This window comes from Dromiciops gliroides, chromosome 1 (assembly GCF_019393635.1).
Source record: "Dromiciops gliroides isolate mDroGli1 chromosome 1, mDroGli1.pri, whole genome shotgun sequence".
In the NCBI taxonomy this organism is placed as follows: domain Eukaryota; kingdom Metazoa; phylum Chordata; class Mammalia; order Microbiotheria; family Microbiotheriidae; genus Dromiciops; species Dromiciops gliroides.
In genome coordinates, this window is record NC_057861.1 from 75,917,567 (window position 1) to 75,942,699 (window position 25,133).

General features: G+C 47.5%; 1 protein-coding gene across 1 annotated transcript in view; it reads right to left on the reverse strand.

The window, feature by feature from the left end:
• Positions 1–25,133, reverse strand: part of LOC122734292 (microtubule-actin cross-linking factor 1-like) — a 75,287-nt gene that overhangs the window by 34,108 nt on the left and 16,046 nt on the right. Inside the window, exons 12-26 of the mRNA XM_043975006.1 lie at positions 17,893–17,994; positions 17,508–17,609; positions 17,111–17,266; positions 16,153–16,311; positions 15,808–16,005; positions 15,229–15,357; positions 13,232–13,420; positions 12,943–13,098; positions 12,595–12,801; positions 12,272–12,391; positions 9,885–10,054; positions 2,467–2,626; positions 1,209–1,406; positions 837–962; positions 327–470 (exon numbers count right to left, since the gene is read on the reverse strand). Of these exons, the coding sequence (XP_043830941.1) occupies positions 327–470; positions 837–962; positions 1,209–1,406; positions 2,467–2,626; positions 9,885–10,054; positions 12,272–12,391; positions 12,595–12,801; positions 12,943–13,098; positions 13,232–13,420; positions 15,229–15,357; positions 15,808–16,005; positions 16,153–16,311; positions 17,111–17,266; positions 17,508–17,609; positions 17,893–17,994 (2,316 nt within the window). The remainder of the gene's footprint in view (positions 1–326; positions 471–836; positions 963–1,208; positions 1,407–2,466; positions 2,627–9,884; positions 10,055–12,271; positions 12,392–12,594; positions 12,802–12,942; positions 13,099–13,231; positions 13,421–15,228; positions 15,358–15,807; positions 16,006–16,152; positions 16,312–17,110; positions 17,267–17,507; positions 17,610–17,892; positions 17,995–25,133) is intronic.

A 25,133-nucleotide genomic window follows, 5' to 3' on the forward strand; every position in this document is an offset into this window, starting at 1 on the left:
GAGGGGTTCAGGGTAAGGAAATGAGTGGAGAGGGTTCATGATGTAGGTTTGAGGTATTCAGGGTTGAAAGGTGAAGATTACAGGATTCCTGGACTCTACCCCATTACTATCTTTGGGCTGTATATTTCTTGGGTGTCCCATCAGCATGGGAGAAATGCAACATATCCAAAATGGAGAAGTTGTGGGGGCAGGAGGAGGTCTGTGAGATGTGTAGGGTTCTATGCCATAAGGCTGTGGGGTTCAGGGGTCAGTGTCAGGCTTGAATTCTGTGGGTTGAAAGAGTGAGGAGAAAGAGTGGGAAGGGTTTAGGCCATGGGACCACTCACTTCATGGAAGCGACTGGTGATGTTGCTGAGGCAGGAGCGGACTGGGATGACAGCATCAGGGTGGCAGCTACTCAGAATCTCTTCTCCCAGGGAGGTGATGCAGTCCAGCTCCAGCTGCTGGCACTGCAGACCTTGCAACAGCTCCTGGAAACCCATCCCAGGCCAGCCCACAGCTCATCAGGTTGGCCTTGAGGCCCTTCTTACCAAGGTGTTGGGGATGGGGATGGTGGAGAATGAATGGAGAAATGCACTGAAGATGGAGTTAAGGAATGAGCTGAAGATGGAATAGAGGATGCAGCTGGAGATGAGGGTTTGGAATGGGTTTGGGGATAAGAACAGGCATTTAACCTGGAGGAGGGATTAGGTTGGAGATGGAAGGGAGCTGAGGAAGACAGAGTTGGTGACAAGGATGGGGATGTGAATGGGGATGAGGATGGGGTGGACAGAGATGGAATTAGGGAAATGAGGATGGATCTGGGTCCGGGATAAGAGATGAATCTGGCGCCTGACCTGGAGCTGGTTCTGATAGTCCTCAGCAGCTCCTTCCTCCTCTGGGAAAGGGCCCAGTTTGAGGGTTTTCTCAGCCTCAGACAGATGCTCCAGGAAACCTTGAATCAACTTGTGGAACTCCTCAGCCTGAGAATTAAGGAGTGGGCATGACGGGGGGAATGTTGGGAGCACCCAAGCAAGCAGTCAGACTCCCCGGCGTTTAACCCCTCTCTGTTTCCACCTCACTGATCACCCAAATCCAGTGCTCTTCACATTCTCACACCTACCCCGCCCCCAACCCAGGGCGACTCAGTTACCCAAATGCCCTGGAGGGAGAAGAAGGAGCTGAGCCCACGTCCCCTTCCCTGCCCCCACCCTGGGCTCTGCCCCTACCTGGCGCAAGGCCTCCTCAAGCCTGGCCTGGCGGGCCAGAGAGAGGTGACACACGAGCTCCCATCGCTGTCCCAGCTCTTCCATCTGCCGATGTAGCCACTGGGAGTCGGCGCTGCTGCTGGCCTGGGTCAGCTCCCGGATGGAGCGTCTAAGGAGGCGGACACAGCCTGCTCTTCGGCCCAGCTCCTTCTGGAACACCTAGGAGAGTGGGGAGGGGGAAGAAAGGTCGGTTGTGTTGGGGGAACTTTAGGGTGGCCCTAGGAGCCAGCTGGGCTAAATGACGCTGATTTGGGAGGTGGCCAGAGACATTGGGCTGCCTGGTTCATCCATGGGGAGGTTAGAAGTACAGCCAGTAATTGCCTAGGAATACAGAGTGTCCTGAGACCCCACCGGCAGTCAGGAAGCTGTCTGATTGGCTGGGCTTAGAGAATGAACCAATGAGCACAATGCAGAGCATCTAGGTGGACCAATCCCAAATTGACACTGAAGGAGTTGGGAGTTTAGGTGGAGAGGCCTACTCCATTCTTTTCTAGAGTCAAGAAGCAACTGATGCCCAAGGTGTGGGGTTCTCGGCCCAGAGAAAATCACCTTTGAGCTGGGGAACTGGAGCTATCCAGAATAGGAAATTTATGGGCCTGTAGGCTCTGGGAATGGTTAATTTTCTTTTACCCACCCGTTATCATTAGATAATGATCCCCTGGGATATTCTTTCTGAATCTGCTTATTATCTTCCTCCTAGAGAAACCCCTCTTGTGGTCTGGCTGGTGGGGAGGCCATAGGGAAAAGAGAAAGAGGGAATCAGACCCAAGGCTATAAATACAGTGTTTTTTACATTATGTTGTTCAGTTGTTTTTCAGTTGTGTCCGACTCTTCATGACCCCATTTGGGGTTTTCTTGGCAAAGAAACAGGAATAGTTTGCCATTTCCTTCTCCGGCTCATTTTACAAATGAGAAAACTGAGGCAAACTTTGAGCTCAGGAAGAAGAGTCTTCCTAACTACAAGCCCAGCACTCTACCCACTGTACCACACCTAACTGCCCTTCTTTTTTTTTTTTTTTTTTAGTGAGGCAATTGGGGTTAGGTGACTTGCCCAGGGTCACACAGCTAGTAAGTGTTAAGTGTCTGAGGCCGTATTTGAACTCAGGTACTCCTGAATCCAGGGCCGGTGCTCTATCCACTGTGCCACCTAGCTGCCCCTGCCCTTCTTTACATTACACCAAGTTCATATGATTGGACAGAAAAGCCAGATGAGGCTGACCTTGTGCTGGTCCAGGAGACGGTTGACCAGGTCACGATCCCCTGACACAGGTCCCTCCTCTGCCAGCTGGGGCTCAGCCTGGTACAGCCAATCCATGAGTGCAGGAAGGGCATCTGCAAAGCGGCCTGAGAACAGCAGGGCCTCTTCCAGGGCATGTTGTCTGCAGAGAGGGAGGAAGAGGTTAGTAGGCATTTCATAAATGTTTATGGACTGATGAGGGCTGGGTGGTACGGGGAGGAGAGAAAAGAAAAAAAGAAGAAAAGAGTGGTGGGAGGCACAGTCTAAGGAAGTGCAGCCACACACACCCATTCTGAGAATTGGGACATCCTTGACATGAAACTAAAGACCTTGGGGGCATGAGTTGGGTTTTTATCATTGTCATCAGCTGAAGAGAGACATTTCAGAAAAGGAAGGTAGTTTCGGGAAGCAAGCAGCTGGTTAAGAAAATGGGGTCAGAGAACCAGATTTGGATTTCTGATGGTGTTTCCCTAATTTGTTCCCTTTCTTTTTCTGAATAATCCTAGAAAAGTACTCTGGTGGTCTGGAAGTATAACCTAAGCAATATTACGAAAGATCATTCTTGGTCTCTTATATGTCTGGACTTTGTGATCATACTTCCTTTACTGATTATTATTTTTACTGTATTATTATCTTATAGACTTCTGCCTTTCCAACTTTATTTAAATGTAAGGAGGGAAGTGATGGGTCTAGGGAATCATGGACCATTTTTATGACCTCCCCAATTTGCAGAGATTATGGATGTGAGCCTTTGCTTAGAGGCATCAAAAGGTGCTCGAGAAGACCCGTGCCCATGCACACTGGCATCCTGTTTAGAGAACAAAGAAATTCCTGATTGGTTTTCAGTGACTATGGCTGCTCCATGATGCCTTGGCTAACTGGGACTAGGAAGGATGGACTCATCATTTTTCTCTTCAAAAGGATAATAAATCTATATACATTCTAGGTTATAATTGTTCAATTTCTCTTTTCTTCTAATATGATTTATTAAGTTATTCATTTTTGCCTGAAGGAAATGCAATCTTCCTTATTTTATTCATATGACTTCTATCATAACCTGAACACGCACAAAACATTAAACAATGATAATAGCGATAACTAGGACTTATATGGTACTTCAAGGTTTTCAATTTCTGTGTTTTATACTATTTACTCTATTATTTCTCAATTTCCTTGCCCTATTTCTCATTTGAGAGTGTCACTCTAGAATCTTCCCCCTCCTCATTCTACCTTCTTTAGTCAGCTTTTTTCTTTTTCCTCTCATTTTAAAAAAATCTATGCTTTGGGGCAGCTAGGTGGCACAGTGGATAGAGCACAGGCCCTGGATTCAGGAGGACCTGAGTTCAAATTTGGCCTCAGACACTTTAGACTTACTAGCTGTGTGACCCTAGGTGAGTCACTTAACCCCAATTGCCTCACCAAAACAAAACAAAACAAAACAAAAACAAAAAAAATCTATGCTTTTCATCATCTTTCCCTACCTCCATCACACCCATTTGTGTTATTCAGTTGCTAATGAAACACCAGAGTGGTTGTTGTGGTTCTGTTTTCTCCCTATGGTGATTACTCAAGTATCTTGACTAGCTATAATTATTGACTTTAATGCCAATCTCAGTTTCCCTGGCACTGCACTCTCCTGGTACTTCTTACCTATCTGATCAAACTGATTTTTAACTCCTTTCCAGAGTCCTCATTCAATCTCCCACCTCCTAAGCCCAGATATCTTCCCAAGGTCTGTCCTGGACTCTCTTCTTTTTTCTTTCTACATTCTCTCTTCTCCCTTGGTGATCTCATCTTCCAAGGATTCATATATTATCCTCTAAGCAGATGACTTCCAAATCTATACCTAAACATGCTGCATCTCTTGCATTTTCACTGGCCATTCCTCCATGCCTAGAACAGTCTCCTTCCTCATCTCTAGCTTCCTTAGCGTTTTTCAAATCCCAGCTAAAAATTCTATCTGCAAGAAGCATTCTCCCCATTCCCTCTTTTTTTTTTTTTTTTTTTTTTTTTTTGCGGGGCAATGAGGGTTAAGTGACTTGCCCAGAGTCACATAGCTAGTAAATGTCAAGTGTCTGAGGCCGAATTTGAATTCAGGTCTTCCTGAATCCAGGGCCGGTGCTTTATCCACTGCGCCACCTAGCTGCGCCCCCCCCCCAATTCCTTCTTAATGCTAGTACCTTCCCTTTGAGATGACCTCCAATTGATCCTGTGTTTACGTTGTTTTTTACATAGTTGTTTGCATATTGCCTCCTCTATTAGGATCTGAGCTACTTGAGAGCTGAAATAGTTTGGTGGGTTTTTCCCCTTTCTTTCTATCCCCAGTGCTTAGCACAGTGTGTGAAACATTGTAGAAGCTAAATAAGCGTTAGCTGACTGACTACTACACAGCCATCCATAATCTCTCTCTTGAATTCCAGTCCCATACCAAAGATTTACTGGCTCTCTTGGATGTCCTACCAGTCTCTCAAACTTATTCCTGCTCCACCTCTTCTCCTACTCCCCTAAACTCTCTCCTCCTCCAAACTTCCTTATTTCTGCAGTGTCCTACCATTCTTCTCATGACCCAGAAACCATTTTTGACTCTTCTCTACCATATCTGCTCAGACTTCCCTCTCCATCCCCTTCTCTCCATGGGCACCACCATGTTTAGGCCCTCCTCATCTCTCACCTGGATTATGATGATAGTTTAATTAACCTCTTTGCTTTTAGCCTTTCCCTTTTCTAATTCATCCGTGACACTATTACCAAAATACTCTTCCTAGGGAACCGGTCTGACCACATTATTCTTCTAATATTTTTTCCCTTTGGCTCCCTATTGCCTTAGGAAGAAATACAAACCCCTTCTGTTAGGCGAGGGCTTCTGTAGTCTGGCTGGCTCCTACTTCAAAGGCCTTTCTTCACATTATTTCCCCTCCACATTCACCACATTCCAACCCAAACTACCAGCTAGTCCCTGAACTTGATATTTCACCCTACCTCAGTGCATTCACACAAGCCTTTCCCCATCTCAGGAATGTACTCCTTCATCTCTACCTCTAAAATTGTTTCTCTTTCCTCAAGGCCCAGTTCAATGAAGACACCCTTTATGCCTCCAATTGGAAATGTACCTTATATTAGATTTCCCTTGTGTACTTGGATCCATTCCCCACCATACCCCAATTAGAAAGTAAGCTACTTGAGGGGAAGGCACCTAGACAACCCTTTCTAAGAACTTGGCAGTGAAAAGAAACCCAAATGTTGGCCTTGGAGATGAAGGTGGGGGGAGATCCTCTTTTTTTAGGGTTGGGAATGTTTGTAGGCATTATGGAGAAGTCAGTAAATCAGGAGAGATGGGTAAAGATGGGGAAGAGAAAAGGAATGATCACTGGAACCAGCTCTTGGAGAAGATATAAGAGAATGAAATGGAAGGCACAATTAGTGGGGTTGACATTGATAAGTAGAAGGGCCACTTCTTTGTAAAGAATTGGAAATTATGGGGATGCCCATCAATTGAGGAATGGCTGAACAAGTTGTGGTATATGAACGCAATGGAATATTATTGTGCTATAAGAAATGATGAGCAGGCAGATTTCAGAAAAACCTGAAAAGACTTAAGTGGACTGATACCAAGTGAAATGAGCAGAACCAGGAGAACATTATACACAGTAATAACAACATTGTGTGGTGATCAACTGTGATAGACTTGACTCTTCTCAGCAGTGCAATGATCCATGACAATTCCAAAGAACTCATGATAGAAAATGTTCTCCACGTCCAGAAAAAAGAACTGTGGATTCTGAATGCAGATTGAAACATGCTCTTTCTACTTTTGTTTTTTGAGGTTTTCCCTTTTGTTCTGATTCTTTTTTCACAGCATGACTAATGCAGAAATATTTTTAATGTGATTGTACATATATAACCTATATCAGATTGCTTGCAGCCTTGGCAGGGAGGGAAGGAAGAGGAGAAAAATGTGGAACTCAAAATCTTACACAAAATAAATATTGAAAACTATCTTTACATGTAATTGGGGAAAAAATAAAATGCTATTAAGAAAAAAAGAAGGGCCACCTCTTCCTCTGAGCCTGAAGCTAAGGAGGAGCAGGCTGGTGAAGATTGTGGATATGAAAGGATATGACAGGATATGACAGATGGCTTTGTTTTTCTCAATAAGGATATCTGTCAAGAGATGGGATGGAGGTGGTGCCACATTATGGTCTTCAGGAAAAAAGATAAGGAGGTTTGAAACAGCCTCTATAAGGAATGTGATAGAGTTACTCTAGGAGAAATAAAAAGATTAATGTTCAGCAATCCTGCCCAGCTGAGATTAGATTGCATGAATTTATAGTTTAGTCCTCCCTCATACTAACTCATGCAATCAGCCACTCCCATAATCTACTATTCCCCCAGTGGTAATAATTATTGTGGGATCTACTGTGGAATGATAGAACCTGTTCCAATTCTCTACTTGCTAGTGCTATAGCATCCCAATCTCCTGACACTGGGCAGGCAGAGAAGAGAAAGACCTAAGACTGCATTAATCAGGCTGCATGAATAGAAGCAAGAGTTAGTCCTGCTGATCCCTGCCCTAGCCAGACAACATCTGGAGTGCTGTGTCCAGGTCTGGAGTCCACCATTTAGGTGAAATAAAGTGGTCTAGAGAGGGGTGACCAGAATAAGGAACAGTCTGGGTATCAGTCCATGGACAATCAGCTGATTTCTGTGTGGCACTTTTGTCCAGCTAAGATTAGATCACATGAATTTGTAGTGGACTTGGCTGGTATGGTTGCATTACTTCCTTTAGCAGTATGGGAGTTTAAAACAAAGAATGTAAGCAGTAAAGATAATCCAGAATTGGTGGTATATGGATAAAAGGACAAGGGAATGGAGGGTGTTGAATACTTGCATTGGTTACCTAGAGGGTCAGTGGCAAAACAGAAAGGGATAGAAGGACTGATGGTTATGATGTGTATGAAGAGTAGGCTTAGGAGGACTGAGACCAAGGGAAAGTTTGAAGGACTCATGGTCCTGAAGAGAGAAGGGAACACCAAAGCTCATGATCATGGTGGTGGCATGGAAGGGTGATGGTTATAGATCTAAGGCATGATCTCAGGCTGGAGTGGTGTGAAGATGTAGGTCATGGGACTTGTGGAGGCTGATGAGCTTCCAGGAAGCCAGGGTGTTTAAAGGGACATTACCAAAATGGGCACAAAGACTCACAATGGATCTATGTCATCTTGGAGGGAGGTTCCAGGGATCTGCCCTTGACCTTATTCTGTCCCACACTTTAATCAAGGCTGTGATGTTATGATTTTCAAATTTACCGAAGACATAAATAAAGAGAATCCTAAAACATGGGCCAGATCTGATAAGATGAAATGAACTTTTCAAATATTTCAAGGACCTCTGATATAATCATAGTGTGGGTTAGGAATGCTGTAGAGGGAATTCTTGTTTCAGGAATGGGTTGGACTAGATAGTCCCTGAAGTGTCTGCCAAGTCTGAGGTTCTGTGATTTCCTTGACTTGTGAAGACTACTGCCCTCTATTTCTTTCTTTTTTTTAATTGTTTAATTAACTTTTTTTTTTTGAGAGGCAATTGGGGTTAAGTGACTTGCCCAGGGTCACACAGCTAGTAAGTGTTAAGTGTCTGAGGCCAGATTTGAACTCAGGTACTCCTGACTCCAGGGCTGGTGCTCTATCCACTGCGCCACCTAGCTGCCCCCCTCTATTTCTTAGAATAGAGGTTCCTTAGGTTGTCTTTGAGATATTGCTATGGTCAAGAAAAATGAATCACCTTGTTATGAATTCTAGGAACAGCATTTCTGAACTTGGGATGGTCCTCAGACAACAGGCATGCAGTTGATCACCAGAGCTTTCCAGCTTGGTATAAACTGCCAGAGCCTGTGAGCTATTTATTATTCATAGTCTTTGAGAACTCAATGTCACTTCCACACCAAGATAAAACATTGAAGAAGAACTTTCGTGGAGGAAGAGGAAATTTAATAGAAATACATGTAAAGTCTTATGCCTAGGTTTAAAATATAAACTACAAAGTATAGGTTTGGGGGGAATGTGGCAAGAAAACAATCCCTGTGAAGATGATCTGGGAGTCTTAGTGGACTGTAGTCTCTATGAGTCAGCAATGTGATGCATGTGACCTTAGTGAAGGCTTGGTGGCATTACCATGGATAACTGACGGCTCCTGATGGGCAAAACTAGACTCCTTCTGATGTTATGGCCTCATGATCAATTGTTCCCCACATGGGTACATGATGTGCGTAGAGGGAGGTGTAGTAAGTAGCCAAGGACCTTGACCAACACCAATGCCTGTGAGTACCTCATTCTAGATCATGGTGTCCTCCCAGAGGTGGGTACCCCAGAGCAGTGCTGTGGTGCCTCCAGCTGCTCTATGCCTCCTTGGTCTCTACCCCAACAATGCCTCACTCCTCTGACTCTCACTAAACAACCTACTTACATGAATTAACACATCCTCCACTCACCCACAACAACTCAACTCTGCTTTCACCAAAGCACTCATTCACCAGCAGCCTTCCTCCTCCCTGATACTTGCCCATGTAATCAACTACACCCATGATCAACTCTTCCCCCTAGTGGTGGTGATTATGGTAGGAAGGATTTCCTATCTACAATGGGATGGCAGCATTAGTTCCAATTCTCTACTGCCTCATGCCAATCTCCTGACACTGGGCAGGCAGAGAAGAAAAAAGATCTAAGGCTGCATTCATAATCAGGCTGCATGAACAGAAGCAAGAGTCAGCCCTGCTGATTGGCCAAACAACATCTGGAGTGCTGTGTCTACTTCTGGACTTTAGGAGAGGCAAACTGGTCCAGAGAAGGGTGACTAGGATGATGAATGGCCTGGAGGCCAACCCATTGAGAATCAGCTGAAGGAAATGGGGAAGTTTCACCTGGGGAAGCTCAGTCTTCAACATTTGGAAGGGCTAGCATATGGAAGAGGGAGCAAGGCAGACTCGTTCTTCTTGACCCCAGAAGGCAGAATTAGGGGTAAAGGGTGAAAATGCAGAGATTTAGGGGTCACACAAGGAAAGTCTCTAACAATGAGAGCTGCGCCTGCATGGAATCAACTGCTTTGCAAGGTAGAGGGTTGTCCAATACTAGAGGTCTTCAAGCAGACATTGAATGACCTCGTGTTAGAGATACCATAGAAAGGGGCTCTTGCTTAGGGGGACTGGACTAAATCCCCTCTGGGGTCCCTTTCAACTCTCATATTCTATGAGCAGGAGAAGTAGGCAGGGGAAGGTATGGTGGAGCCTGCAATGGGATGAGACTCTGAGGGAGGCACATGAGGTGGGTGCGGCCTAGGGAAAGGGACACATACACCAGACTGAGAGAACCAGGAGGAGAAGGCTGGGAGGTATGGGAGGGGGCACTGACCTGTCCAGAGCAAGGCTGCAGATACCCTCCCAACGGCCCCGGAGCTCAGCCAGCAGCAGGTCAAGGGGTGCAGCATCGTCAGGGAACAGGGCCCCTTCTCGGAGTGCCCTGCCCCCCCGCAGCGTGGCCTCAAACACCGGCCGCTTGCCCCGAAGCTCTCGCTGGAATTCCTGCAGTGGAGGCAGTGATTGGTATCACTTCTCTTCCTCTCCTCACCCCCAGTCCTTCACACCTTTTCTTCCAGGCCCCGCTTTCTCCCTGCCACTAGTGAGCTTTCTTTCACAGGAGCTCCTGTCACTCTTGAAGGAACAACTGTGTCTCTGGGTCACTGAAGAAAAGAAGCCAAGTTCCTGGGGCACTTGGAGGTTGAAAGATGGCTGAGGGATTCTGTATCTCCTTCCTGGCCCAGGGTGGCTGCCCATGAGAGGATCTATGCCCGAGCAACAATGGGGGGGGAACTATTTGGCCCTCTCTTTCCCAGGCTAAGCACAGAACTGGGCACAAAGGGCTGAGTCAAACAGAATGACTAATGACTACAAATGGTGAAGAACATGGCAGGGATATTCCCAAGTGTCATGATAGCAAATACACAATAAATATGTTTTCCTCCATTCCATTCAATCATCCATTCACAATCCAGGAAGGCAGTAGCCCTAAAGTCTCGGAAGGGTCCAGTCAAGGGAGCCAGAATCCTGGGAAAAAGCCTCATAACACCTCGTTTTCCCCACCAGACTGTGGAGTGCCAGAGGGCAAGAACCAAGCTGCTACTTCCCATCTTGCTCACAGATCATCCGCTGCCACGACTGCATATGTCACAGAGTGGGGAGAACAGAAAAGAAACTGTGGATACTGAACCCGTGGCACAGACTTAATCCTTAACATTTGTCATTTGTGTTCAGGATAACTTGTTATCTTTTGCTTCTGTCCCACAGACTGTGTGTGTGGTCTGTGTGTGTGTGTGTGTGTGTGTGTGTGTGTGTGTGTTGGGTGAGTAACCCATGCTTGGTTTGTCTGACACACTCTGATTCTTAGCTGGGGCCCCAGTGAAGGCAGAGATGCTGATGGTCTACAAAGCTGAGCCACAGTGGTGTTGCTGCTGATGGTCAGAAAGATGGTCGTAGTCACAAAGAGAGAAGTGATAATCCCCAAGACGATGATAATGACCAGGATGATAGAGAGGATATGACAATTATGGATAGGAGGGTTAGTGTTAAGGCGGTGATGGTGACGGTGACAGGGAGTATGTGACAATCACAAATATGCTGATGGTGACAGTCATGAAGATGACAGTGAAAGGGATGATAGGGATGACGATATGATTGTTACCAAATGTGGGTGAGGAGTCATCAAGATAATGATGGGGACAGTGACAAAAATGACGGGGACAGTCTTAGAGATTATGACAGGGAGGGTCATGTGCCTTAGGTATTTTTTTGTCCAGATCTGTGATTTCATTCATATAGGAAACTTATGGTGAGGAAACTCCCTCAACTAATGAATATTTGCAGTTGTTATGCAGTCCCAGGGGTGCCTGGAGGCTAAGTGACTTGCCCAAGGTCATGCAGTAAATATTCTACGGGGGACTTGAATTCAGGTCTGCCTGATACCAAAGCTAGCTTTCTATCACTACAAAATACTGCTTCTTGTCTTGCTCATCCTAAGTACATGCTAAAGAAATGTTGGTTAAATAAAACTGATCTGAACTGAAATGAAAGGAGGCAATGGTGATGATGTTCACTGTGGTCTGATGATGCAATGGGTGCAGGCCCAAGGTATGTCCTGTCCCAGTTACTTCCAGTTCCTCAGAAAGGGGCCTGGAAAAGCACTGAGGTTGACCAGGAGTAGGCCACACAAGAGGATGCACCACAGGTATGCAGTCAGACTGAGAAATGATTAAAGATGCTAACTTATTAGCAACCATAGGGACAGCCATCCCTCCACAATGTCCCCACCCTGAGAGAATGTAGCTACAGGCACCCACCCCTCCAATCTCTTTCTTTCCCCCATGCAGATATCTACTGTACAGTCTGGGGTGGGACCTTCAGCGGCAGGAGGGAAGAAGAGAAGGAGTGATAAGGTCAGGAGAGTTGGGGAGGCCTCTAGGAGGTGGGGGTGGGGTAGAAGCTCAGAAGAAGAAAATGTGGGAGCCGGTGGGATCTCGGGCCTGGCTCCTGGCCCGGAGCTCAGGGGAAGGAGGCAAGGACGGTCAAGGCTCTTCAGCAACCATCCAGCTCACTTCCCCAAGCCTGGGAAGAAATGGAGACCTTGGGGGCAGACATTGGCCTGTCTATAAAGGCAATGGATTTGGGGTTAAGTGACAGAAGGAAGCAAGGAGCCCCATCCTGCTATGGGTTCAAAGGGGCCCTAAGCTCTTGTTTCTCTCCTACCTTGTGTTGACTCAGCTGTTCTTTGATCTCCTCTTGGCTCAGGGCCACATCTCCAGGCAGCATCAGTGTGGGCTCCACCTCATCCAGCCAGTCAAGGAGGAGCTGACGGGATTCTATAAACTAGGGCATGAAGATGGGGCCAGGGGAAGGGAATGGGAGAAAAGTACAAGTTTAGAGAAGGGGAAGAAAGGGAGAAAGAAAAAAGGGGAAGGAGAAGGAGAAGGGGCCAGAGGCCAGGAAAGCCTCCCCTTCTTCCCTCGGGGCCCTCTGTCCTCATACCCTTCCCCCTGACCTCTCCCTAAGCCTTGCCCCCAAAGGGGTACCTGCTTAGCCCTTCGTCGAGCCTCCTCCAGGGCTGTGCCACGGTCACCTATTCTCTGGATAGCCCGGCCTAGCCGTTCCTGAGTGCTCAGCACCAGGCTCTGGATGAGAGCACAGTCTTGCTCGGGGCTAAAGCCCCTCAGCCGTCCAGCCACCACCTCCAGGGCACCCAGTTTCTCCCCTTGCACCGCCACCTCCTGGGCCAGCACCTGTGAGAGCTAAGGGTCATTATGGGCCCTGCCTCATGGACCCCCATGGATAGGACTGGGAAGGAGAGAGGACTAGATCACCTCAGGGCCCAGGCTCTGCCTTGCTGTCCCACCTCCCCCTACCAGGCCCAGCCCACAGACCTTGTGCTCCTGCAGCTGGGCCAAGACGGTGTCCAAAACAAGGCTAGGGGGTGGCAGGGACCCGAGGTGCTCCTCTACTCGGGCCCCCCAGCGCAAGAGTGCCTGCAGCCGCTGGTGAAACTCCGTGGTGAGTGCCAGGCCTTCAGAGAGCCACACCTGCGCGGATGAGCCCCATCAGCCCCCAGCTCTGCCTTCGCTCCCTGCTGATCTGCCCCTGGTCCGCCCTGTCCTTGCCCCGGTCCCCCATACCCACCTTTACTCTGACCCCATCCCCTGTTCTCCCACAGACCTTGCGTTCCTGGGCCCGAGCCGCCACACGCTCCCAGGTCTGCTCCAGCAGCCGGAGGCTATGTTCGGTGCCCACAGGTCGAGGAGGGGGCCGGGGCCCCGCCAACGGCGGGGGCGGGAGCAGCCTCCCCAGGCGCTGTCTCAGCCCCTCGTACTCCGGCTGCTTCTGTTCTAGCTCGCGGCACAGCTCCTGAGATGTGTGATGGTGGAAGGAAAGGGTTGTCTTTGGGGAACTTTGGGGACAGCCCGAGTGTGAGGATGGATTACAATGGTTGGGGATAAGAAGCAGGTGACGTAGCGTTAAGTCCTTGTAAGCGCCTTCTCTCCTCTTCTCTCTGTCTAAAGGAGGGTCTTGGACTAAATGAATTCTAAGGTCCCTTCAAGCTCGACCACATCAAGAAACACAGTGGGAACATCGTGATGGGACTTCCTCTCCCTTATCAGTAACACGAGTATCTCCAGAACACCCCCGGTCTATTGAAGTCAATCGCCCCATTGACAATTCCTCGTTTTCATTGGACTCGGGGAGAGATCCCAGTTAGCTCAAAGATTGCTCCCTAATGGGGTGAAGTGCCCTAAACCTACCAGTCCCTGGCAGGCTTCCCGATTGGCTGAGAATGACCCTGCAATTATAGCTTGTGGACCCACATGACAAATTCCTCCAATAGACTCGGGGGTGCTCTCTGAACAGATTAAAACCATTCTCATGGGCCCAGCCAGGACTGAAGGAACCACATGTTGGTCCAAAGCTTAGGCCCTTTCAGTACTCATTAGTCTAGGATCAGAGAGCGATGTTTTGTTTTTAATTCACATAACTAATGGTTTTCTTTATGTATATTATCCCTGGGATAGACTGGACCTGTGCTATCCATTGACATAGGGGGCTCCCAGATGAGAAATGTCCCTTTGGGGGCAGCTAGGTAGCGCATTGGATAGAGCACCGGCCCTGGATTCAGGAGGACCTGAGTTCAAGTCTGGCCCCAGACACTTGACACTTACTAGCTGTGTGACCCTGGGCAAGTCACTTAACCCTCATTGCCCCACCAAAAACAAAACAAAACAAAACAAAACAAAAAAAACCCGTCCCTTTGCCAAAGCTCATCAGCACCTTTCTACAAAGTATGGTCTTAGAGAGTTGCCCAGAGATCTTTGAGGTCAAGTGACTTGTCCAGGGTTACACAGCTAGTATGTGTCCAAGGCCCAGCCAGAGCCCAGATTTTCTTGGCTCTAAGGCCAGCTCTCTATTCACTGTGCCACACTGCCTCCTGTTGCTTCAGAATCTGCTTGCTTTGTTTTTCCTTTTAGTCACCAAACATTTATTATGCCCCTTCCCATGTGTCAGGCCCAGTGCTAAATGCCGAGTTCACAAAGACAAACAAACAATAATCCTTCCCCTCGGAAAGCTTATATTCTATCAAATAAATATAAATATGTTCTTGTAAATAAACCCTACCAAACACATCCCTGAAGTCTGAGCGTGCAGACATTCCTCCAATTAATAATAACTGACATGTATGTAACATTTAAAGTTTGCAAAAAACGTTTCATACGCAGTATCTCATCTGAGTCTCATGCCAACCCCAGGAGGCAAGTGCTTTTGTCTTATTGGCAAGTATATTGTTCCCATTTTATAGCTGAAGAAACTGATGTTCAGGGAGGTTGCCCCAAGGCACCCCACTAGTAAGGGAGTAGGTGTCTGAATCACCTGCTCATTTAGAATTATGGAAGCAAAAGAAAGGAGAGGGCAATTAGGAGTGGGGTGTGTCAGGTCTCAGAGCTCAGAGAACCAAGCAGGATCCAGATCAGGAAGGTTCAGAGATGGGGAAAAAGTAACAGATCTGGGGCCAAAGACAATCGTCCCCTCGGTCAACTCCAAGGTGGAGCTGGGGCTCCTGGAAACTGACCTGGTTCAGGGAGGCCAGAGGCCCAGGGAGGATCTTTTATGGGAGGGCAGGGAAGGGGGAGTCAATTTTTAGGCTAGGCAGCCCCCAATCCTACCAGGTGCCGGGCCAGCCTCTCCTGGGGCGGGTCTGGGGGTCCCCAGGATGGTTTGATGAGAACAAGCCCCAAGTCCACCTGCTCCAGCCACTGAAGCAATTCTGCCATCCCCAGTTCGACATCCTGCAACTGATGGGGAGGAAACTGAGTCAGGCCAGGAGGCACATGCGGAAGGAAGCCTTTACCCAGCCCTCTTTTTCTGGGGTACCCAGTGGTCACTGTGAGTGGAGTCACTGAGAATGGAAGACCAGGGTCATGATGGGCAGAAGGGACCAGTGCGAGAATCCGGTGAAGGGATCAGGGTGGAGGGTGGGAGCAGGAAAAGGGGGCTGAGATTAGGACAGAGGGAAAAGTCAGAAGTGTAGAATACCCAGGCCAGAAGCACCCTTAGAGTTTGTTTTGTCCCATCCCTCCGCTTCCAGGTAAGGAAACCCAAGGGAGAAGTGACTTGCCCGAGGAGGCTGAACCAGGGTCAGGGGCTTTCCATCATTCCATGCTGCCTCAAGCTCCAGGGGCCATGGAGATTGGAGGCTTTGATGAAACAAAGGGTGTGGGATTGGAATCCGGACCCTGACTGACCTGGGCCCGGCTGTTCTCCAGCTGCAGCTGCCGGCTCTGGCTCTCTCCTTGGACGGCCTCCCAGCGCTGGTCCAGGGTTTGAAGCGCGGCCCGGAGTCCTGCCTCGGCCTCTCCAAGTCCGGCCTGTAGCAGCCCCTGGGCCGCCTCACTCACTGACTGAACTGTCTGCGCCCTGGACAGCACATCATTCTGCAGCACCTGGGGTGAGGCACCAGAGTTGTCTCATCAGCCCAGGGAGATTTCACCTTCAGCCACCTCCTCTGAGGGCTGATTTCTGCCAGACAAGACTCCAAGGTGGGAGCTGTACTTTCTCCTCCGTTCTGTGGGCTTCTGGTAGCCTCTTACCTGGAGCTTGGCCAGCTCGATCTCGCAGCTGGGCAGATCCAGGCTGACCACAGCTGGTGCTCCCTGCAGCTGCTCTGCCGTGTGGCCCAACCACTGCACCAACTCTTCCAGCTGTGGCTGCAGCTGGCCCAGGCCCAGCAGGGCAGCTTCCAGTTGTTGCTGTGGGAAGGAAGGTCAGGGGGAAACAAAACAACAGGGAGCCCAATCCTTCAAGGGCCTCCTTCCTGGGACAAGTCCCTGTCCCCAGACCTAGAGGTTACCAGGCCATGAGCATGGTCTTATGCTTTCTGACCTGTTGTCTCTTGTGGATAAATTAGGCACAGAACATTGATGGTCTGATCATTCCATTTATATCCCGAAAACAGCACCAGCCAGGCTTCTGTCCTCACATGCTCCCACCTTCAGGGTCAGGACCCATCTCCCCTCCTTGAGGTCCTCTATCTGGTGTTGCCTTCTTGGGCCCATGAGCTTCACCCCTAACCCTGCAGTGACCCTACTCTCCCTTAATGTATCACGTCCCATGGATCCTGATCAGTGTTCTTTGGTTCTAAGCTGTTCTAGGTAATTCCAGCCTCTTCTCCTCTGGACTCACTGTGTTTGGATCCTGGTGTTGGTCCATCTCTTTGTCTCTTTTTCTTTCCTCTCTAATTTCTGATACTCTCTACTCCTCCCTGCTCCGCTGACTCTAGTTTCTCCCTGCCCGTTCTGTACTAAGAGACACAAGGCTGTCTACCTGTGCCAAGTCTGCTTGTGGGTCAAACCTTAGTGAAAGCATCACATGTATGCCTTTAAAGGCCCATCCAGAAACAAAGATCACTCTGGAGGGCATAGGGACTGAGGCGGGAGGAGGGAGGAGGGAGGAGGGACAGGGGGCAGGGGCATACAGCTGAAGAGTACAGGTGTGGAGAGGGGAAACAAACGGACAAAAGGTGTGTGTGTGTGGGGGGGATGCTGCTACCTGCCGACTCCCAGTTTCTTGCTCCAAGTGGTCCCAGCGGAGCCGGAAGTCCCCCAACAGAGGGGGAGGACTGGGGTCTTCTGGCCCCCCTGGGGCAGGACGGTGCCTCAAGCTTTCCACCTCTACCCTGCTCTGATAGAGCTCTCTCTTGAAGTCCTGGAGTGGGGAGGTCACAAGTCAGGACTCAGTTGCCTTGTACACGGCCTCAAATCTCACCAACTCCAGTCCATCACACCCTCTACCCCCACCCCCTATGTGGTTCTCTCTATGCTGATGGCCCTCAGGACTTCCTTTCAGCTCCCACGGGCCTCCTCTCAGCTGGGCACCAAGAGCCTCATACATGCTCAGGGACCAGTTCCTGCCTCTCTAGACACCCTCAGCCCCTTCCCTCCTCCACCTTTAGCTCTTCCAGCTGCTGCTTTGCCAGCTCCAAGGTACCCCCCACACGGAAGTCTTGACCCAGCCGTAACTCAGCTCCTTCCAGCCAAGCCAGGAGCCTCTGGGGAAGGGAAAAGAGGGGATCACACTGAGCCTGAAAACTTCTTTGCCGGTCTGGAGAGGGGGAAGGAAGACTGTAGGCTTCATAGCCCCTCTTGCGACCCTCCTCCCTACCTCCCAGGAAACCTACAGCAGACTCCCTTCACCCAAGAACAAGGCCTCACAGAGTCCTGGGGTGGGAGGACAATGAAGAGACGGTAATAGGGAGCTACAGGGAAATGAGAGGATTGGGGATGGGTAAGAAGAGGAGAAGAGAGGAGAAGAATGAGGGGAGGGGGCCTCGCCTGCATGGCCTCCTGGTAACTGAGGGCATCCTGAAGCTGTTCCTCAAGATGCCGGTGACGCTCAGTCCACACACGACTCAGGCTGTGCCAGGAAGCATAGAGCTAGGGGCAGAGGAAGGAAAGGAGATACTGTGAGGTCCCATGAGCCCTCTGCCAAACCATAAGGGTCTCTTCCCATGGGAGTGAAAGGGCAGATGCTGGGTATCTATGGAAGTGGGTAGGAAGGCTGGCCCACTTAGCAGGACTGGGCCCCTCCTTTCTAAAGGACCACCAGTTTAGCCTGGCCCAGAAAGGAAGTCTTGTCCCCAGTAGGCTCTAAAGCAGCCAGGCCTGCCTAGACAGGCCCATGGGGTGAGGTCCCAGAGCTGAGGGTGGGCAGGACCTGGTGTGCCAGGTTGACCCCACCCATAGACCAGTTATAAAACTTTCCATGATGTTGGTTTTATGTTCTCATGTTTACTGGGTTATCTGGATTAGAGAATGAATAAGATACAGTCTACTGAAAACACATATATGCTTTGGGGAGAAGGCTGAAAGGAGGCTTGACAACCCTCCTCAAATTCTTAAAGGAGCTTCTTAGAGCTGGAAGGGACCTTAGAGACCACCTAGTCCAACTCTTTTGTTTTGTTTTTGTTTTTGGGCAGGGCAATGAGGGTTAAGTGACTTGCCCAGGGTCACACAGCTAGTAAGTGTCAAGTGTTTGAGACCAGCTTTGAACTCAGGTCCTCCTGAATCCAGGGCCAGTGCTTTATCCACTGCGCCACCTAGCTGCCCCCCAACTCTTTTCTTTTAAAGAGGAGAAAAATGAGGCTCTCAGAGAAGGAAAGAGACTTGCTCAGGGTCACAGAGGAAGGCTCGTTCACTTCGCACAGAAATAGAGACTGAGCTGATGTGGAATCAAAGGGAATCCAAATCCCTCTGGCTCATAGTGTCAGCCCTTAGAGACCACCTTGGGCAGAGAGCCTGAGCCAGGACCCCTGCCTCCCCTTCTCCTGACCCCCGAGGCTTCCAGATCCTCTTACAACCTTGAAATGTGGCCTCCCTGGGCAGAAGGGGGAAACCAGCCCCTCCTGGTCAGCAGCTCTTGGTCTCATGTCTCAGGATAAGCATCTGAATATGAAGGATGGGGTGGGAAGGCCCTGGCTACAGGCTCACCCCCCCTAGAAAAGTCTAAGGCATTTGGGAGGACAAAGCTTTAAAAGAAAGAATAGTGCCAGGGATGAGTGTGGGAAAAGGGCAGAGGCTAGTGTTCTCTCCTGCCTCTCCTCATCCCACTTTTTCCAGTGTCTGCAGAGAATTCTTAGGACTGATAGAGAAGCAGCACTGCTTTTCACCTCTCAGAAGAAAGGACAGGAAGGGTCAAGGTGCTGGCTCCCCTTAGCCCTTTATCCACACAGGATGATTGGAGATTGGGGAGGGGAGCCCTTCAGAGCCTGCCTCTGGACCCTGGGCTACTAAACTGGAGGCAAACCTGAAGGGTCAGCTGTTTGCCCCAGCTCCTTGGGTTGGGCCCGATCTTCCTCTTGACCTCTAAAACAGGAGAGAGCTGGAATCTCATTAATCCCGGTCTGTTCTAGAGTAAGCCCACTTCTATTTTCTCTACTGAGGAGGCTGATCTTTGGACTTGGAAGGACAGGGGGGGTGGAAAACCACCTAGTGAATGGTAGAGACAGCTATAGTGCAGTGGGATCCATAGTGGATCCCACTGGTTCCATAGTGAAAAGGACTTGGTTCAGATCCCTCCTCTGAAGTGATCTGAACAATTCTTTTAATCTTGCCTGGACTCAATTCTCCTCAAAATGAGGACATTGTATTAGGTGGCCTCTGAGGCCCCTTCCAGCTCTACAATCCAATGATCCCATGAATTAACCAGAAGACAGTTCAATCTCTGCCTACCAAAAAATGCAAGAGGTAAATGTCTATTAAAATAATTCTGAGGTTTCACCTCATTCAGTGCAAACTGTCAAAAAGGAAAACCAGACAAGAGCAGTCAATGCTGGAGGGGCTGTGGCAGGCCAAAGATGGACTCTTGGTAGGGTTGTGAAGTGGTGCCAAATGTCTGGATTTGGGTTTGGAATCACACCAAAAAAAAAAAAAAGTGATTGAATTGTCCATCCTCTTTGACTTGGCAATCTCATTGCTAAACATCTGCTCCAAGGAAGTCAAAGCCAGAAACGAAGGTCCATTACATCCCAAACTATTCATAGCAACACTTCTTGTGACAGCAAAGAATTTGAAACGAGGTGAATGTCTATTGATTTGGGAATGGCTAAAAATTTAAGAAATAGAAAGGAAATGGAATATTATTGGGCTGTAAGAAATGATGAATACCAAGAATTTGGAGAAGTGTAGAAGATTTGCATGCACTGATGTAGAGCAAAATAAACAGAACCTAGGGAGTGATATACACAACACATACAACAATGTAAATTTTTAAAATCACTAAAAGGAAGTTGAACTTGGAATACTGGAAAAGCCAGTGAAAAATCTGGAGAAGAGAAAAGGAAATATGTCCTCTCCTTCATGGCGGTAGGCGTAGAGGGTGGAGCAACTGCTAGGAGAGCATATTGTGTATTCTATTTCAATCATTTTCGAGTTGGCTGTTTTGCTTAAATGTTTTTATTGGGGGTGTCCAGGAAGGGTAAAATTTGATTAGAAGAGGAAGAAATGACTGTGATGATCCATAAAAGATTTTTAAAAATAAGAGAGAGTCAGTTACTGACCAGGATAGAAGAAGCTAAAAATAGCTGAAAGTTTGGATTTTGGGGGGGAGATTTTCTTACTGATAACTGTATTAGAGATGAGCAGAAATCTGCTCCTGTTAAAAGCACCGAGGGCAAAGCTTCAGAGAGAAAATTTGCCAAGGAACCAGCCTCCCTTCTTTCTTCTCTCTCCCTGTCTCCTCCCCCTCCCCCCATATAAACCTGTACCATGGCAAACAGAGGGTATGTCCTAACCAATTTGCCACAGGAGTTAGCAACATGAACCACAGAGAACTGAGGCTCTCAGTTTCAGCAGGAACAGAGGGTAAGGGTAAGCTTCCAGAGAACTACAAAGATGGTGCTGTGTGCGTGTCTTCCAGAGGCAATCAGCTACTAAATTTGTACAAAATGTTGGTTGGCTTTCATAAGGGGAGGTGTAATGAAAGAGAGCTCTTTGTTACTTTCTGGCAGGTCTATCTATGCTTGTATTTATGTGTGATATATATAGATACACACACATGTAACTATATTTATACACACACACACACACACACATATATATATATATACTATGTGTAGACAACTACATGTGTATATATATAGATAATGATATATATGTATATATAGTTCTTTGCCTATATAGTTGTCTCATAGACAGACAGTTAGATAGATAGATAGTCTCATAGCATCATAGATTTAGAGCCAAAAGAGACTTTAGAGGCCATCGAATCCACCCCCTTCATTTTATAGATGAAGCAAGATAAGACAAGTGACTTGCTCAGGGTCACACAGGTAGAATGTGTGTGAGGTGGATTTTGAACCCACATCATCCTTTTGGGTGGGGGCAATGAGGGTTAAGTGACTTGCCCAGGGTCACACAGCTAGTAAGTGTCAAGTGTCTGAGGCCAGCTTTGAACTCAGGTCCTCCTGAATCCAGGGTCAGTGCTCTATCCACTAGCTGCCCCCGAACCCATATCATCCTAAGTGCCAAGTCCAGTATCCTATCCACTGTGCCACAATGCCTACATGTGAACTCTTTTTACGTAGAGATTATTCTGGTCGTTGTATCTGTATTCCCAGCACTTAGCACAGTGTCTAGCATATAGTGGACACAATAAATATTTCTTAATTGGGGCAGCTAGGTGGCACAGTGGATAGAGCACCGGCCCTGGATTCAGGAGGACCTGAGTTGAAATCTGGCCTCAGACAATTGACATTTATTAGCTGTGTGACCTTGGGCAAGTTACTTAACCCTCATTGCCCAGCAAAAAAATATATAAAATAAAAGTAAATAAATATTTCTTAATTGATTGATTTGGTTGTATTGTCTATGTTATTCTATAACCTGGGTCTTGTGAGACTCTGAGGCAGGGGAAGGACATGGCCATTGCTTAGATAGAGGGTAAGTGGAAACCTGTGGTTGAAAAGAAGGAAACAAGCATTTATTAAGTGCCTACTGGGTACTAGGTACTATGTGAAGAACTTTACAAATATTATCTTATTTGATCCTCACAACAACCTTGGGAGGTGACTGCTATTATTATCATTCTTATTTTACAGTTAAGGAAACTGAGGCAGGACTAGCTTAAGTGACTTGCCTAGAGTCACACAGCTAGTAAGTGTCAGAGGCTGGATTTGAGCTCAGATCTTCCTGACTCTGGGCTTAATGCTCTGCCACTTAGCTGGTTCTGTTGGAGCACGAAAGGCAGCCACTGGTTAGGAGACTTTCTGATTAGCTGGGTATGAACCCAAGATTGCCACTCCAGCATTCTTGAATGGGATTCTGGGAAAATAAAAAGGATATGGGGGGCAGCTAGGTGGCGCAGTGGATAAAGCACTGGCTCTGGATTCAGGAGGACCTGAGTTCAAATCCAGCCTCAGACACTTGACATTTACTAGCTGTGTGACCCTGGGCAAGTCACTTAACCCCATTGCCCTGCAAAAACAAAAACAAAAAACAAATAAACAAACAAAAGGATATAGGTGGGAGGGAGACTCTGGGCTTGTAGAGGGAATCATGCTGGCCATTTGGCTTAGGGAAGATATTAACTAGCTAGGATATTCAGGAAGCTAATAAGCCACCTAGTCTCCCTTATAGGAGTGACATTACTAGCTCACCACAGATATAATTCATGTATGACCCAGGTTCCCCCAAGCTCTGGGCTCACAAAGACTAGTTCCAAAATCAGGAACTGACCCAAAAGATAAGTCTCTTTCTCTTTTGGTTCATTATTACTTCCTGCCCCCACCCCTTTCCTTTTTCTGTCATTGTCCTCATAGAATAACTTTTTTTTGGTAAATTTTTTTATTTTTTGGTTTTTTGCTGGGCTATGGGGGTTAAGTGACTTGCCCAGGGTCACACAGCTAGTAAGTGCCTGAGGCCAGATTTGAACTCAGGTACTCCTGAATCCAGGGCCGGTGCTTAATCCACTGCGCCACCTAGCTGCCCCATAGAATAACTTTTTAAAAAATATTTCACTACAATGTCAATATTAAACAACTTTAAGCAATTCCTTTTATGTTAAAAGTCCAGAGCAACTTAACTCCTAGACCTCTTCATTTCCCCATCTCTCTGGCATTTAGAGATGGCAAGAAAATGATGAGGGGTACAAGGAATACTGACCACCTGTGGCTTGCAAAGGGGTTATGTTCAGGTAAATAAATGCGTGAAGAGGAAAAGACCCTTGTGGCCTGGTGTATATAACAGAAAATCAAAGAGGAAAATGAGGGAAGGGGAGAGGCTGGAGTCACAGCCCCCAGGGAAGAAGAAGGAGATTTTGGTGAGTTAAGGCCATGGTCAACATAAAACAGAATGTAGAGGTTCCATATTCTCTGATACACAGAGTTAATAATTCCTATAGAGAGAGCATAGTGTGAAGTAAGCCCTGGGGCTCAAGAAAAAAGGTTGACTCAATCAGTTTAAGAAAGGAACTGTTTCCCTGGTGGAGGAACAAAAGGCTTTCTCCTTCCAGAATTATCTGGGAGAACAGTATTCCTTGGCAAGATGAGGAAGACGAAAAAGGGAAAGAATCTCAAGAGACAGAAGCAAGTCCAAACCTCTACCAGGAAGGTAGATAGTGGAAGAACGGTAAACAGATGAGCAAGGGAAAAAGGCTTGAAGCAGTGAATGTTTCTTTCAGTCTGTGCAATAGATATGAGGTCTTTCCTGTGGAGGGTGGAGAAGGAGGAGGACTTTCCCATATTTTGCTGAGGAATACAAGGGAAGAGGGGGGAAAGATAACATGCGACCAGGACAGAGCTTTAAGGTTCACAATGACGTTTACCTACATTATCTCATTTCATCTTCGCCACAATCCTGTGAGAATTATTATAAAGATATTAATTATATGGTGGATGATGTGAAAATTACAGAAATCTTGGGAGACTTCTACCTTTTACCATCATGATAGATAAGAAGGAAAGCTATGACTATAGTTCAATAAACACCCTTGACTTGGGGAAAATAGGTTCAAAGAATTCAGAAATAGGAAAGGGGAGAATTCCAGCACTTGAGACTTTAAAAAGGAAGACTGACTCAGGAGAGATATAGGGTTCTCAAGAAAGAAATCCTGGAAGTATAGTCACAAATGGCTCCAGAGATGAAGAAAAGGGGAAGTTGTCTTAAGACAATGATGTAGCTGCTCAAGGAACCCATCAATGAAATTAGATTTCAAAAAAATACATACTGAAGAATGGAAGAAGAGCAGGTAAACTTGGGATAATAACAAAGGAATAGCAAGGTCCTATAAAAGCAATATTAGCGGGCAGCTAGATGGCACAGTGGATAGAGCACCGGCCCTGGAGTCAGGAGGATCTGAGTTCAAATCCAGCTTCAGACACTTAACAATTACTAGCTGTGTGACCCTGGTTACCTTGGTTTTCCAGAAGGGGAAGAAGGCTCATTCTTCAAACTCTAACCCAGGGGCAGCTAGGTGGCGCAGTGGATAAAACACCGGCCCTGGATTCAGGAGTACCTGAGTTCAAATCTGGCCTCAGACACTTGACACTTACTAGCTGTGTGACCCTGGGAAAGTCACTTAACCCCAATTGCCTCACCTAAAAACCAAAAAAACTACCTCTGACCAGGGGCCAAACAGAACACATCTAATCTTTCTACATGGAAGCCCTTTGAGTATATGAAGACAGACACCTTCCCTCCCATAAGTCTTCACTTCTGTAGGATCAGTATCTTCAGTTTTCTTAACAAAAACTCCCATGGCATGATTTCAAGGCCTCTCACCATTGTGGCTGCCCCTCTCTGGACTCTCTCTAGTTTATTAAAGTCCTTCCGAAATGCTATGCCAAAACCTGAACACAATATTCCTGATGTGGTCTGACCAGGACAAAGTGTGATGGACAGTTTTATTTCCTGCCAAGTTCTGATCTCCCTACTTCTCTAAATGTAGCCCAAGATTGTGTCATCATCGTTGGCCAGATATTGATTCATTCAATTGAAAGGGACCTCTGAGGTCCAAGTGATCCCTGAAGGAGAGTCCCCTCTACTTCATCTCCTCAAAGTTGTCATCCAGACTCCATTAG